At 38.3% G+C, this 16,755-nt stretch overlaps 1 protein-coding gene across 1 annotated transcript in view; it reads left to right on the top strand.

The window, feature by feature from the left end:
- Positions 1 to 210: 210 nt before the first annotated feature.
- USP14 (ubiquitin specific peptidase 14) overlaps positions 211 to 16,755 on the top strand; it is a 48,257-nt gene continuing 31,712 nt past the window's right edge. Inside the window, exons 1-3 of the mRNA XM_047828773.1 lie at positions 211 to 446; positions 5,699 to 5,844; positions 8,961 to 8,993. Of these exons, the coding sequence (XP_047684729.1) occupies positions 431 to 446; positions 5,699 to 5,844; positions 8,961 to 8,993 (195 nt within the window). The 5' untranslated portion in view covers positions 211 to 430. The remainder of the gene's footprint in view (positions 447 to 5,698; positions 5,845 to 8,960; positions 8,994 to 16,755) is intronic.

Raw genomic sequence — 16,755 nt, 5'->3', positions numbered from 1 at the left:
AAAGACAGCCGCCAGAAAACCAACTTTGCACTCCGGTGGGGACCAAGCAGGGCGAGGCCAGGCCCACTTTGAGGTGGGCGCTGGGCAGCGGCGTGCATTGCGCAGGCGTGCACCTGTACTGGTGCAGGGGCCACAGGCTCGGGTTTGCCCGCCCCCGCCTCTCCTGGCTTTCCATCCAGTAGGCCCCGCCTCGCCGGCTCTGCGCCGGGTCTTCTCCTGCAGTTGCACTGTGGCTCCGTGGGCGGGTAAACTGCGTGTTGCTGCGTCATCGTCAGTGGCCGGTTTGAATGAGACTCTCGTCGCACCCGTGCTGCCGCCACTACCGCGCCTCCGCCTTGGCCGCCGCCACAGCTTCATCGCGTCCCTTTCCCTTCGACGCCCTTGCCAGGCCCAGCCTTCCTGCGCCGCCGCCGCCGCCCTTTGTGCCGCCATGCCGCTTTATTCAGGTGAGCTCTCTGCTCGCCCTGCGGTTCCGTTCTGTGCTAGGCCTCTGAGTAGGCCTGGCCTTCAGGCCGGGCACCCGGCTGAGCACGGGACGGGGGAGGGGATCGGGAAGGCGTGCGTCGGGGTGACTGCGGCGTGGCGATGACCCTGGCCCCTTTCTCTCTGCCTGCTATTTCTGAGCTCTGCAGCTTGAGGGACTGCTGCCCCTCCTGGCCCTGGGTGGGTGGGGGAGTGGAGATAGAGAGCGCAAGTCAGTCACTTGGAGTGGTGACTCTGCAGAATAGTTTCTGTTGCTGTCCTAGTGAACCGGGAGAGGTGAGGGTGTGTCCTGAGGCACTCGGGAGCAGGCTAGAGGTGTAGCGGGGCTTTTCTTGGGCTCATTAGTGGTAGCTGTGGAAGGGAGGGGTAAGGGCGGGATGGAAGGACCGGAGATGGAAGGTTAGCTTTCATCGTGCTTGGGGTTTCTGTCAGTAGCTTCCCATAGCTTACCCTTTGCAGCCTTTGGCTCAGGCACCCTTTTTATACCAATTTCAGTTTTATCCTGAGGCATACTGCGAACTTTTTGCTTTGCTTTCATTTCATCAGACGTTACATTGGGCTTCTGTGTCTGAAGCATAGTGTTAGCGTTGAGACTTAGATGAATACAGATATCCACAGGCGTCATTTCCTTTTAAATGGCGTTTGACAGTTTTTGTTTTATTTTATTTTGCTCCAAGGTATTGGCCAGGGATCACATTTTCACTTAGTTAATGGCCCTTGCTGTTTCTTAGTCTTATTCAAAATGGCACCTGAAATGTATGTAGTGGCTTTGGTTAGCTATGGATGTGTGATTCATTGGCCATTCCTGACTTTATCATGATTCCTTTATTGAAGATTCAGCATTTTCAAAGAATGGTATGAAACAAAGGAATAATGTTTAATCTCGAGGTTGATTCTTGATGTTCTAGAATCTTGAATGCTTTAATGATTGCTCTATGTCTTTCTAAAGCCATGATTAACAGTAGAATGGTACTTGAAATATTCTATTTATGCAATGTAGAACTGAGGGGTTATCAATTAAGTAATGGCAATAAATACCAGTGTATGCTAATATGTAAACACACTACCAACATCCTTCTGTTCCCCTCAAAAATACTTAATATTCACCAAACTTTCTATCTTAAACATTAAGTTCTATCTTAAATATTTAATCATATCTTTTCCTTATTTCCAAAATGAGAGAACTGGGGTAGATTTCCAAGGTTTCTTCCTTTGACTTCTCCATTTTGAGATTCTGTATATCAGGTTCTGCAAAAACCTCTATATTAAAATGAGAACGTTTTAAGTACCATTTCATAAGTTTTAGTAAAAAATTAAATATCCAGATTTGTATATGGGTAAGGATAAGTGCCATAAAAATTAATATGTATACCTGGCACAAAGCTAGTGTTTTTATAACGTTGCTTTGTTTCAATCTTCAACATAATCCTGTGATACTGGTAGGATTCTCTTTGATGGGTGAGCAAAAAATTAAAGTAACTTGTTCATGGTGACACAGCTAAGTCAATTTCAGGTGGGTTCTTCATTATTTCTTAAATTTTTTTTTAAAATTATTTTTGAGAGAGAGAGAGAGACAAGGCATGAGCAGGGGAGGGGCAGAGAGTGAGGGAGACACAGAATCTGAAGAAGGCTGCAGGCTCTGAGCTGTCAGCACAGAGCCAGACATGGGGCTTGAGCTCACAAACCGTGAGATCATGACCTGAGCCAAGTCGCACGCTCAACCAACTGAGCCACCCAGGTGCCCCTCTTCTTCATTATTTCTAATGCTGTTTTGGTTTTGTCCTGTTTTTTTTCTTGTGCTATTGTTCTATGTTCCTTGCTTATTTCAGGATTACAGTTGTGCCCTCTTCAAACCCATTTCCCCACCTGCTGCTAGAGTGATAACAATGTTCAAAATAGACTGAAGTGGCCTTTAAAAAAACCTTTCAGGAATTTTACATTTCTATAACATAAAGCCCAACGCCTGTATGTTTTAGCATGACTTATTTATCTTTCTTGACTTGATCCTTGGCCAGTTTCCAGTTCCAGCTTCTTACCCCTCTGGGAATTACTTAAATCTCAGAACACATAATGCAGTTTTATGCTTTTGATGTTTTTCTTATCTTTTCCAGGAATGCTTATATATCCAAAGTGTCTGGATAACATTTAATTTTTTCTTTGAGACTCCAACTCAAAGTTGATAGCCAAAGGCACCCCTATAACTATTAGTTAAGCATCTGACTCTTGATTTCAGCTCAGGTCATGATCTCATGGCTTATGAGATCAAGTCCCTCATTGGGCTCTGTGCAGCTGGCGTGGAGGCTGCTTGGGATTCTCGCCCTCTCTGTCTGCCCCTCCCCGGCTTGCGTGTGTGCTGTCTCTCAAAAATAAATAAATAAACATGTTAAAAAAAAAAAAAAGTTGTGGGCACCTGGGTGGCTCAGTCGGTTGAGCATCCGACTTCAGCTCAGGTCATGATCTCGCACTCTGAGTTTGAGTCCTGCGTAGGGCTCTGTGCTGACAGCTCAGAGCCTGGAACCTGCTTTGGAGTCTGTGTCTCCCTCTCTCTCTCTCTCTGCCCCTCCCCTGCTCATGCTCTGTCTCTCCCTGTCTCAAAAATAAACATTAAAAAAAAAAAAATTAAAAAAAGTTGATAGTTGTAACTAAAAGTTATCACTTTTTCCAGGAAATTGTTCTTCACTCATGAAGCTTTCCTTTGTGATCTTGGAGCATTTATAATATTTATATGGTATTGTTAATTATTTTAACTTTTTCTCCTCCAGTCTCTCTTCTTACTAGATTCAAGGTTCATAGAGTCTCCCAAATACTTGTTACTGGGCTTATTGAATGAATGCTAAACACATTAATTGAATTGGTGAAAGAATTGGGATTTATAGTAAGGATTAGTTGTTCATATTTTGGTCTTATAGGAAAACAGACAACTATTGTGAGATTTTCATTTGAATAGGTGTGAAGTTTTCAGTGGAAACCAACTATTACTTCTTATGTATTTTAATTTTTTTTTAATGTTTATTAATTTTTGACAGAGACAGAGCGTGAGTGGGGGAGGGGTAGAGAGAAAGAGAGGGAGACACAGAATCCGAAGAAGGCTCCAGGCTCTGAGATGCCAGCACAGAGCCTGATGTGGGGCTCAAACTCCAGCACTGTGAGATCATGACCCAAGCCAAAGTCAGACGCCTAACCGACTGAGCCACCCAGGCCCCCCTCTTTTTATGTATTTTAAAAGTTAGCTCTTTTTTGAGGCAGATTGAAATTTTTTTATCATGATAAATATATGTAACATAAAATACTATTTTAAAAAATGTTTATTAAACATTTTTTTTTTACCATTTTAATTTATTTTTGAGAGCTAGAGACAAAATGTGAGTGGGGTAGGGGTAGAGAGAGAGGGAGACCACAGAATCCGAAGCAGGCTTCAGGCTCTGAGTTGTGAGCACAGAGCCCGATTTGAGTTGTGGCGCCAGAACCCACAAACCATGAGATCATGACCTGAGCTGAAGTCAGACGCCCTACTGACTGAGCCACCCAGGCACCCCTAAAAAATATTTATTTTTGGGAGAGAAGAGTGTGTGCACATGCACAACATTGGGGGGAGAGTTGGGGACAGAGGATCCAAAGCAGCAGGCTCTGCACTGACAGTATAGAGCCTGATGCAGGGCTTGAACTCACAAACCATGAGATCTTGACCTGAGCCCAAGTCGGACACTTAAGCGACTGAGCCACCCAGGTGCCCCTATTTTAACCATTTTTAAGTGTACCTTTTTTTTTGACATTAAGTACATTCACATTGTTGTGTGACCATCATCACTGTCTACCTTCAGAACTTTTTCATGTTCCTAGACTGAAACTCTGTACCTTTTAAAAATAACTCTGCATTTCCCCTCACCCACAACTCCTGGCAGCCTCCATTCTACTTTCTGTCTCTATGAATTTGACTACTGTAGGTACCTTACATAAGGGAAATCGTAGTATTTGTCCTTTTGTATCTGGCTTATTTTGCTTAGTGTATCATCCATGTTGTATAGCAGGTGTAAGAATTTCATTACTTTTAATTTTTTTTATCTTAGAGTACGTGCATGGACAAGGTGGGGAGAGGGGTAGAGGGACAGAGAAAGAATCATAGGTAGGCTCCACGCTCAGCAGGGAGCCTGATCTGGGGCTCAGTCCTATGACCCTGGGATATGACTTGAGCCTAAATCAAGGGTCACATGCTCAACTGACTGAGTCACCTAGGCACCCCTGAATTTCATTACTTTTTAAAGCTGAATACTGTCCATTGTATGTCTGTACCGTATTTTGTTCATCTGTTGATGGACACTTGGATTGCTCACATCTTTTAGGTTATTCAGAATAATGCGCTGTAAACACTGGGTGTACAAATATTCATTTGAGTCCTTGCTTTACACTTTTGGGTACATATTTAGAAATGGAATTGCTGGATCACATGGTAAGTTTAATTTTTTGAAGACCCTCCATACCTTTTCCACAGTGGCTGTACTGTATTTTATATTCCCATCAGGAATATAAAGGGTTCTAGTTTATTTACATCCTCAGCAGCACTTGGTATTTTCTTTCTCTTCTTCTTTTTTAATAGCCATCCAAATGATTAAAGTAGGATTTTTTAATAACTTAATTGTATCTTTGGATTTTTCTTAATATTTGACCACTTCTGGCTTAGGAACCACACCTTTCAATTCTCCCATGGAGCTTTTCTTATAATCCAGAATCTGTATTCCTTGACCTGTTTTAAATATGCTTTATTTTTACAAGCATTTTTTTCTTCTCTCAAATTATCTTTCTAAACTTTCTTTTTCTATTCCAGTTGTATGTACTAATTTTAATAGTTGCTTAGTTAAACATACTTTGAAGTCCTTGAACCTCATTCTGGGAAGTGTTTCAGTGTGATCATATTTTGCTGAGATCATTAGGGTAGGATTCAGAAGACTTGAATATTTACTATTTTGTGATGTTAGTGAATCAGTCATGTTAAGACCCCATTTCTGTGTCAAGTAGGAAGTTGGGTTAGATTCATTTAAATTTTATTCAGGACCTACTGCATTCACATCATTCCTGATAAGGTAGGCATCGTGAGCATATTAAGAGGAATGACAGGCTAGTTCTTGAAAGCCAAACTAATAGGTTCCCTGGGGATCTTCTAAATCTAAAGTCCTGTTATTTTATAAATTAAAAAAGTAAATTATGGTTTTATTTCCAGTTACTGTGAAATGGGGAAAGGAGAAGTTTGAAGGTGTAGAATTGAACACTGATGAACCTCCAATGGTGTTCAAGGCTCAGCTTTTTGCACTGACTGGAGTCCAGCCGGCCAGACAGAAAGTTATGGTGAAAGGAGGAACGTTGAAGGTAAAGTCCAGATTTTCATTATATGATATTATATAATGACTGGAAAGACCAGAAAATGCAGCAGTTGAGGTATTTTATTTGGTGAGAGTATATAGTCTATGAGATTAAAGTGGTTTTATTCATGTTAGTGTAGGAAAGAACATTAAAGTATCATCAAAATTTTTATTTTAAAATGCATTGTATCAGAATACTCCTGGGGGGGTCAGAGGAGTGTGGAACTTTCCATGTACCTCTGTTTGGATTTTTTTCCTGTGAGGGTGTGTTAAAAGTATTTTGTTTAGACAAATACAAAAATCTGTGTATATATCCTTAGTAATTTTCTGTTATAGGAGTGGAGAAAATTTTATCTCTGTTACAAATATGGAAGTTGCTTAAAAGGAAAAGACCACAAGGTATTTTTGTACATACATTCAAATGTTGTAAATCAAAGTATTACAGCATCTTTACCAAAGCCCCAGTCTGGAATACTGGAAAACTGTTAATTTTCTTTTGACCTGTTTTGCATTCTACTCATTAAAAAGGAGCTCCTATCACTTAAGAGTAATTACTATCTAACACCTACTTGGTGACAAAAAATTTTGCTTAAAAAGAGCAGGGAACATAATTTTCCCTTGGAATGATCACATTGACTACAATTACGAGTTTAAGCTTACTGGTATCATTGGTGATGGGCCACAAAAAGATGCAAGTATTATTGTTTGTAATACTATGTAAGTATAGTTTTAAAAAGGTACTATCCTCAAGAGTTAGGTATGAAATACTGAAGAGCTGTAGGTAACTATAGAGATAGGGCTTGGTTGCCCCTGTAAGCTGGGCAGTAAGAGATGTTGGTGAAGAAAACATTGTTTTCCCTCCAAGTTACAGTATGAGCTTTCGGTCATTAGGGAGGTTGGTAACCTAATTTGTGATGAGCTGTATACTGGTGGTGTACTGTGGAGAATTACAGAAAAATGGTAATTAAATGAAACTGACTACTAATAGTTATCACTTACTGAATACTTACTCTGTTCCAGGCTTTTATTTTCTTTAATTCTCACCTATATGTATTTTAAAAATGAGAATAAATGTGTTTTATAATTTCATAAATGAGAAAACTTAGCATCAGAGAGATTATTATTACTTTAAGTGTTTATTTTTGAGAGGGAAGGAGGAAAGAGCAGAAAGAGAGGGAGACAGAGGATTCAGAAGTGGGCTCTGCACTCATAGTAGAGAGCCTGATGCGGGACTCGAACTCGAACCGTGAGATCATGACCTGAGCTCATGTCCATCTTTAACAAGCTGAGCCTCCCAGGCGCCCCAGTGTCGGAGAGATTTAAGTAATATATAGTAAGGCACCAGAAGATTTACAAGTCAGGCAGATCTGGGTTCATTTTCCAACTTTGTGTGAGCTCAGATAACTAAGTGATCTGAGGGAGCATATATAGTTACCATTCCTTATGATTTGTAGTAATAACCCTTAAACTGAGAAGGGCATTTAGGAAGTTACTGTTGTGCTTGAAGCAGGGTGTCCAGAGAGCTAATTAGTGGCACCATCAAAGGGAAGCATATTGAGTGCCTGGCATCTTCAGTAAAAGGGAAGGAGTAACATATGTGGAGTTTAAGAAACAAAATAGATGAACATAGGTAAAGGGAAGAAAAAATAATAAAAACAGAGGGAGGCAAACCATAAGAGATTCTTCACTTTAGAGAACAAACTGAGGGTTGTAGGAGGGGAGGTTCGTGGGAGGGTTGGGCTAAATGGGTAATGGGCATTAAGGAGGTGCTTGTGGTGAGCACTGGGTGTTGTATATAAATGATGAATGAATCACTAAATGTACTCCTGAAACCAATACTACACTTTATGTTAACTAACTTGAGTTTAAATAAGTCTTGGAAGAAAAAAAAAAAAAAAGGAAAAGTACTGAGGTTAGGCAAAATACCTGTGGGCCAATCATGGCATGAAAAAAAATACCTGGTTTTAATTGAATATATTGAGGTGAAAGTATTTAATTGCTTCATAGATGTGAAATTTAGGATTTGAAAAACATTTGTAGACACAGCAGATATTATTAAGGGTTAGTTTGCCTTTGGTAATCCTGATACAATTTTTTCTTAATGTTTACTTATTTTTGGGGGAGAGAGTGTGAGTGGGGGAGGTGCTGAGAGGGAGAGGGACAGAGGATCTGAAGTGGGCTCTGCACTGACAACAGAGAGCCTGATGTGGGGCTCAAACTCATGACTTGAGCCAAAGTTGGAAGTTAGACACTTAACCAACTGAGCTACCCAGGCACCCCCCTGGTATAATTTCTAATAGCACTTTGATTCCTAAGAATCTCCTACTTTTGGTAATAAATTATATAATTGTTCTAATTATGTAGATCTTATTTTATAAATTACTCTTCATTCCTGTCCTGTAAGCTAGTTATTAGCTTTGCTAGTTGCATACATGCAACAAACATGCAAAAAAATTAGTATCTGTCATCAGTTAAATGTTTTTTTAGTCTTTTTGGAACTGTTAGGTTTATGGTCTTTTAGATTGTGGCTTTTGTAGTTTAAGCAATTGTTAGACTTACTGGCTTTAAGACTGTGCATGTGTGCCCTTGTGTGTGAGAGTGGAGGAGGGGCAGAGAGAGAGGGAGACTGAGAATCCCAAGTAGGCTCCCACTGTCAGTGCAGAGCCTGAAGTGGGGCCCCCATCCCAGGAACTGTGAGATCATGACTTGAACTGAAATCAAGAGTTGGGATGCTCAACCCACTAAGCCAGCCAGGTGCCACCCCCCCCCCCCCAAGTATTTTTGATTATAGTAATTTTAAGTAAAGTGTACATAAAGAAAAAACTGTTTTGGAGTAGCTTTCTTTGTTTTTTAAAGTATATTTCTTTTGAGAGAGAGCGGGGGAGGGGCAGAAAGAGAAGAGAGAGAGAATCCCAAGTAGGTTCCACACTGTCAGTGCAGAGCCCAACATGGGGCTTGAATCCATCAACTGTGAGATCATGACGTGAGCTGAAGTCAGGAGTCAGACACTTAACTGACTGAGCCACCCAGGTGCCCCTGGATACCTTTAAAGTTAGTTGATTATTAGAATATGTTCAATTTATACAGCCGTGGTTAAATGTTTTTTATTTGTCTTTAAAACAGGATGATGATTGGGGAAACATCAAAATAAAAAATGTAAGTATTATCATAACACTTATAATAATGCAATTTCTTAATTATTATACCAAAATACATTCTAAATGCCTTTTTCCATATATATGTGTATATATGTTCCAGCACTATCTGTTGAAAATACTTTCCTTTTCCCGTTGACTCATCTTGGAGTCTTTCTTGAAAATCACTTGGAGTTTTATTTTTGGACTCCTGTGTCATTGATACATTTGATTACAACTTAGTTACTAAAATTTGTAAGTCTTGAAATGAGATTAAGTTCTCCAACCTCTGCCAGAATATTTTAGCTTCTTTGCATTTTCTTATAATTTTAGAATAAGTCTGTTAATTTTTACAAACGGACTCCTGGAATTTTGAGATTGTATTGGTTCTGTAGTTCATTTTGGGGAGAATGGGCATCTTCCTATTGAGTATTAAAATGCTTAACTATGATGTACTCTATTTAGGCCTTTATATTCTCTTACAATTGTGTAGCTTCTCTGTGTAGATAGAGATCTTCATGGTTTTTGTTAGATTCTTGGAATGTAGTGTTTCTTGGCTGTTGAAAATGATATTTTAAAAAAATTTTGTTTCCTAGTTCATGGGTAGATCGGTTTATTTTTATCCTGACCTTACTAAATTCACTTAATACTTTGAGTAGTTACTTTCTAGATCCCCTTGGGGCTTTTTATGTACATACGCATGTTTTCTGCAAATAGAGTTATTTTTACTTCTTCCTTTCCAGTCTTTAAGATTTGTTTCTTTTTATTGCTGTACTTCCCTGGGCTAGGACTTCTAACACATTGTTGAATAGAAAGTGATGAAAATGGGCATCTTTGTTTTATCCTAGCTCACTCATTTCATGAAGACCTTTTAAGTTATGAATGGCTGTTGAATTTTGTTAAGTGCTTTTTGTGGTTATTAAAAAGGTCATATGATTTTCCTACTTTATTCTGATAATCTGGTTAGTCTTCTTGATTTTTAATTGTTAAACCTGGCATTCCTGGGATGTGTGGCTTTCATACTTTTTGGTGTTTGTGACCCCATTTATACTCTATTATTATTTCTAAGCCCCAAAGAGTTTTATATATGTGAGTTATATCTATTGATATATTAGAAATTAAAACTGAAATTAAACTATTTAGAAATAACAATAACAGACGCATTACGTGTTAATTTTTTTTTAATGTTTTCCAAAAAATACATGAAATGACTGGCAGTGTTCTATGTTTTTGCAAATCTCTTTAAAAGCTAGCTTAATTAGAAGATAATTGAACTCTCATATTTGTTTCTGCATTCAGTATGTTGTGATATGTTGTTTTGGTTGAAGTATTTATAAGAAATCTGGCCTCACATAGTCAAATAGTGGGAAAAGGGAGTGGTCTTTTAAGATAAAATCGTGAACATTCTTCTTTCCTAGTACACCAGAACTTGTGATAGTTTATAATTGGTTAGTTTGTGGTAGAAACCACATCAGTGACCTTTCCAACATAAACATCTATTTGTCTGTTTTGCACTTAAAATGGATCTTAATTCTTGTGCATGATTTTGTAACATCATGTATTGGTCATTTGGAAAATACTCGTTTCCTAAGTTTTTTAGATCTTACATATGTTAATGTATTTTAATATACAATACCAAAAAATGGCATTCATTAATATCACCACCAACCTCAACAGTACATAGAGCTGCCAAGTACCTAGTGACAGATGTAACATTCTAATTTTCACTCAGAAGCTCTAATTTTGTCATCAACTATAGTCAGTTTTTCCTAAGGCATCAAGCTCACTTCATTTATTTTTGAGAAAATATTGGCTAAATAGTCAAGTATAAAAACCCATAATTTGTAGTTGTTGTGAGTAAAAATGGTATTTCATTACAAAAGCAACTACTCCAGGGGTGCCTGGGTGGCTCAGTCGGTTAACCATCCAACTTTGGCTCAGGTTATGATCTCACGGTTCATGAGTTCCAGCCCTGCATTGGGCTATGTGCTGACAGCTCAGAGTCTAGAGTCTGCTTTGGAATCTGTGTCTCCCTCCCTCTCTGCCCCTCCCCCCTCCTCTCTGTCTCTCTCTCTCTCTCTCAAAAATAAACATTAAAAAAAATTAAAAAGAAAGCAACGAACTAGTTGCTAGAACTAGTTTGCAACTCAGACGTTTATGAAAGCTTATCCTGAAGAAAATAATCATACTTTGGTATGCAGATGTGTTGTTTTCATTGATTTTATTTTTTAAATAGATTTTGTTTTTTAGAACAGTTTTAGGTTCATAGCAAAAACTAAGTGGAAGATACAGAGCTTTCCCACATATCCTCCTCCCTACACATGCAGAACCTTCTCCATTACCAACATCCCCTACACATAATTTGGCACATTTGTTGCAGTTGATCAGCATGCATTGACACATCATTGGTACCCAAATCCATGGTTTACATTAGGTTTCACTCTTGGTGTTGCACATCCTGTGAGTTTGGACAAATGTATAATGGCATATATTCCCTAATATGGTATCATTACAGAATAGTTTTACTGTTTCCCCCCCCCCCCCCCCCCCCCCAAATTCTGTATGCTGTGCCTGATCCCTTCTTCCCTTCAACCCTCTGATAACTATTGATATTTTCATTGTCTCATGGTTTGGCCTTTTTCCAGAATGTCCCATATTGGAATCCTACAGTATGTGGACTTTTCAGATTGACTTCTTTCACTTAGTAATCTACATTTAAGTTTCCTTCATGTCTTTTCATGGCTTTGATAGTTCAGTTCTTTTTAGCGATGAATAATAGTCCATTTTCTGGATACACCACAGTTTATTCACCTCCTGAAGGAGATCTTGGTTGCCAGAAGTTAAGTTTTTTTTTTTTAATTTTTTTTATTGGATGCTTTCCATTCCATAGCACAGAATATGAAAAAGGAATGTACTCAAAGGTTGAGATTTAATAATCATTTTTACCAGTTCATTTGATGTCATTACTTTGATATGTGTTAAACTGTTAAAATTTTTTCCACTATTAGTGCAAGTTCTGCACAATGAACAAGGGACTGTAACTTCCTTGGTATTATGAAAACAGCTTTGATTGTGTTGACTCTGTGAAAGAATTTTAGAGGGGTTGACAAACACTTGGAGAACGGGACAAACCCATTAAATCATGTATTTATCTCATTTATATATTGCTGGATTTTATTTTCTCATTTTTAAATTATTGCTATTTTTTTAATGTTTATATTTGAGAGAGAGCACAAGTGGGAGAGGAGCGGAGAGAGAGGGAGATACAGAACCTGAAGCAGCTCCAGCTCTGAGCTGTTAGCACAAAGCCTGACTCAGGCCTCAAACTCACAGACCATGAGATCATGACCTGAGCTGATGTTGGATGCTCGACCAACAGAGCCATCCAGGCGTCCTTCATTTTTTTAAAAAGGATATTCATATATATGTTCATGAGGAATATTAGTATTTTTATTTGGGGATGTATTCCCTCCCCTTTCTTTTCTAAATGAGTTTGTGTAAGATTAGTATTATTTCTGTAAGTAATTGATAGAATTCATGGATAAATTATCTGGACCTGGATTTTCTATGTTGGAATTTGATTAATACTCAGTTTCTTTAATAGATACAGGGTATTTAGATTTTCTCTTTTTTATGTCCATTTTGGTGATTTTTCTCTTTGAGAAAATTTGTTTAAATATATGGAATTTATTGGCATAATAGTCATTGCCAGAATAATCATTAATTATTCTTTTGTATTTATCTTTATTTGTTGATATTCCCCCTCTTCATTCCTGATACTAATGTGTCTTTGCTTTTTGGGGGGGGAGGGTGGTTAGTGTTGCTAAGGATTTATCAGTTAATCTTTTCAATTTTTGACTTTGTTGATATATTACCTATTTTCTATTTTATTGATACCTACTTTTTAAATTATTTCCATTTTTCCTACCTTGGATTTACATTGCTTCATCTTATTGCTTTTTAAGGTGTGTGCTTAAATCATGGACTTTTTTTATATCTTCTTTGTTCATGTAGACACTTAAAATTATTTATCTTTAATTACTTGTGTTTGTATCCACAACTTTTGGTATACTATGTTTTTATTATGCAGTTAAATATTTTCTTATTTCTGTTTTTTTTGACTGATTGTTTAGAACTATGTTGTTTCATCTCCAGTTATTTGGGCCTTTTTCTAGTATATTTGTGTTATTCATTTCTAATTTGATTCTGTTATAGTCCCATAACATACCAATATTATTTCGGTCCTCTGAAATTCATTGACCCTTGTTGTATGGGCTGTGTATGGCCCAGAAAGCCTACAATATTTATTGTATAGCCCTTAATAGGAAAAGTTTGCTGCCTCTTAGTATAAAGAGTCCTAAGATGATGTTTTTGAACTGCTGCTCTAGGGTTTATATTACTTATCTTTAACTTATCTGCCTTAAATAACAAATGACTTCAAGTATAATGTAAGATTTTTCTGATAGTATACTTCCATTTTTCTGGTCTTTGCTGCTATTGTCATACAATTTATTTCTACATGTTAGAAATCTTATACTTGATTCCTATTTTTGCTTTAAATAGTTACATTTAAAGAGGTTAAAAATGTATAAAAGTCATATTTACCATTTTTGTCATTCTTCCCCTTGGATCCAAATATAAATTTCCAGCAGATACCATTTTCTCCTGCCTGAAGAACCTCTACATTTCTTGCAGAGCATATCTATGAATTTTTCTCATAGCTCATTTTGTTTTTCTGAAGAGCTCTTTCTTTATGTCACCTTCATTTTGAAAGACATTTTTGATAGGTATAGAATTCTAGATTAACACTTTTTTTTTTTTTTTCAACGTTTATTTATTTTTGGGACAGAGAGAGACAGAGCATGAACAGGGGAGAGGCAGAGAGAGAGAGGGAGACACAGAATCGGAAACAGGCTCCAGGCTCCGAGCCATCAGCCCAGAGCCCGACGTGGGGCTCGAACTCAGGGACCACGAGATCGTGACCTGGCTGAAGTCGGACGCTTAACCGACTGTGCCACCCAGGCGCCCCGATTAACACTTTTTCAGTACATGAAAACTTCTCTGATTTGCATAGTTGCTGTCATTCTTTTGTTCCTTTGCATGTAATGGTTCTAGTTTTCCTGATGCTTTTGAGATTTTTCTCGTTGCTTTTCAGCAATTACGTGTTTTGGAGAGGTTTTCTTTATGTTCTGTTTGAGCTTATTGAATTTGTGGGTTTTTAGTTTTTATTACATTTGGAAAAGTTTCAGCTGTTTCTTTAAGTATGTTTTCTGTGTGCCCTTCCTTCACTCTCTTTTTCTTTTTTTAATGTTTATTTATTTTGAGAGAGAGAGTGAGAGAGACAGAATCTCAAGCAGGTTTCCCACTGTCACCATGGAGGAGCCCCATGTAGGGCTCGAACCCACAAACTGAGATCATGACCCCAGCTGAAATAAGAGACCCTCAACCAACTGAGCCACCCAGGTGCCCCTCTCCTTTTTTGAGACTACAGTTAAATATATATTGGGTAGCTTTGTCCATTATACAGTCTTGGTTCCTTGAATTTGTGTGTGTGTGTGTGTGTGTGTGTGTGTGTGTGTGTGTGTGTGTCCATCTTTCTCTCTTTTTTTTAAATGTTCATTTATTTTGAGAGAGAGAGGGTGCATGTGTATGAGGGAGGGCAGAGAGGGAGAGAGAGGATCCCAGGCAGGTTCCACACTCAGCACAGAGCCTAATGCGGGGCTCTATCTCAGGAACTGTGAGATCATGACTTGAGCTGAAACCAAGAGTTGGACCCCTAACCGACTTAGCCACCCAGGGGCCCTGCATCTTTTCCTCTCTTGATGGATATTTGTGTTTATACTTTTTGACTATTATGAACAAAACTGCAGTGAACCTTCATTTTCCTTGAGTAAATACCTATGAGTGATGCATATTTTCATTTTCCTTGAGTAAATACCTAAGAGTGAAATTGCTGGATCATGTGGTTAAGCTATATATTTAACTTTGTAAGAAACTGCCAAATACTTTCCATAGTGGTGGTTGTACCATCGTACATTCCTGTGAACAATGTATGATGGATCCAGTTGTTCTGCATCATCACAGCATTTGATTGTTGTCAGTCATTTTTCTTTTCACCTTTGTGGTGGGTGTATAGTGATGCTTTCTTGTGGTTTTAGTTTACATTTATGTGATGACTAATGATATTGAACAGATTTCATGAGCTTATGGGCAACTTGTTTATCTTCTGTTTGTGAAACATCTGTTCAAATCTTGACCTATTTTTAATTGGATTATTTTCTTAATTGCATTTTGTATATTCTTTAAAAAAATTTTTTTTAATGTTTATTCATTTTTGAGAGACAGTGACAGAGCTTGAGTGGGTGAGCGGCAGAGAGAGAGGGAGACACAGAATCTGAAGCAGGCTTCAGGCTCTGAGCTGTCAGCACAGAGCCTGATGGGAGGCTTGAACTCATGATGTGGCATCATGACCTGAGCCAAAGTCAGACGTCCAACCGACTGAGCCACTCAGGCGCCCCCCCCCCCCCTTTTAAATCTCTTTGCATTTTGTATATTCTTTATGTATATTGGAATCAAGTCTTCTGTGAGATACATATGCTGTGATATTTTCTCCTAGTTTGTGTTTTTTAGTCTTTTATCTTAACGTGTTTTGTTGAGTAGTTTTAAATTTTGTTGAAGTATAATTTATCAGTTTCTTTTATGGTTTTGACTATTTGTGTCCCATCTAAGAAGTCTTTGCATGTGTCAAGGTCACAAGAGACTTCTGTATTCTAAAACTTTTACAAGTTTTAGCTTTTATATTTAGGTATATCGTCTGTTTTGAGCAGACTCTTGTGTTTGTTGTTAACTAATGGTTGGCGGTTTTTTTTTTTCCCATATGAGTGTTCACTGGTGAGAGCACATGTAAGTCTGTTTCTGGATTCTATTCTGTTGGTGTGTGTATATGTACCTTTATACCAATATTCACTTCCCACAGTCTTGATTATTCAAGACGTGAAATCCAGTAATATTGTTCTTCTTTTTCAAAACTATTGGCTATTCTAAGATCTTTGCATGTCCTTTGCACTTTTTATTTATTTTTTTTTTTAATTTTTTTTTTTTCAACGTTTATTTATTTTTGGGACAGAGAGAGACAGAGCATGAACGGGGGAGGGGCAGAGAGAGAGGGAGACACAGAATCGGAAACAGGCTCCAGGCTCTGAGCCATCAGCCCAGAGCCCGACGCGGGGCTCGAACTCACGGACCGCAAGATCGTGACCTGGCTGAAGTCGGACGCCCAACCGACTGCGCCACCCAGGCGCCCCTGTCCTTTGCACTTTTTAGATTCAGCTTATTTTCTAAGAGTCTGCTGGGAGTTTGATTGGAATTACATTGATACTATATATCAAATTGGGACTTTTTTTTTTTAAGCTTATTATTTTGAGAGAGAGAGTGGGGAGGGGTGAGAGAGAGGGTGAGAGAGAATTCCCATTAACAGTGGGACCATGACCTGAGCCAAAATCAAGAGTCAGATGCTTCACTGACTGAGCTACCCAGGCACCCCTCAAATTGGGACATGTTAATATTGAGTCTTCTAGTTTACAAGCAAGGTATATACCTCTCCATTATTTAGATCTTAAAATTTCTCAAAACAGTGTTTTATATTTTCAATATAGGGTCTTATACATGTTTTGTTAAATGTCAGTAAGTATTTCATGGTTTGATGCTATCATAAAGGTGTTTTTCAAATGTCATCTTTCGGCTTATTGCTAATATATAGAGGTAGAATTAATTATTGTATATGG

This window comes from Prionailurus viverrinus, chromosome D3, assembly GCF_022837055.1.
Source record: "Prionailurus viverrinus isolate Anna chromosome D3, UM_Priviv_1.0, whole genome shotgun sequence".
NCBI classification, from domain to species: Eukaryota; Metazoa; Chordata; class Mammalia; order Carnivora; family Felidae; genus Prionailurus; species Prionailurus viverrinus.
The sequence above is the reverse complement of the archived record's forward strand: the minus strand, read 5'-3'. Positions and strand labels throughout refer to the sequence as shown.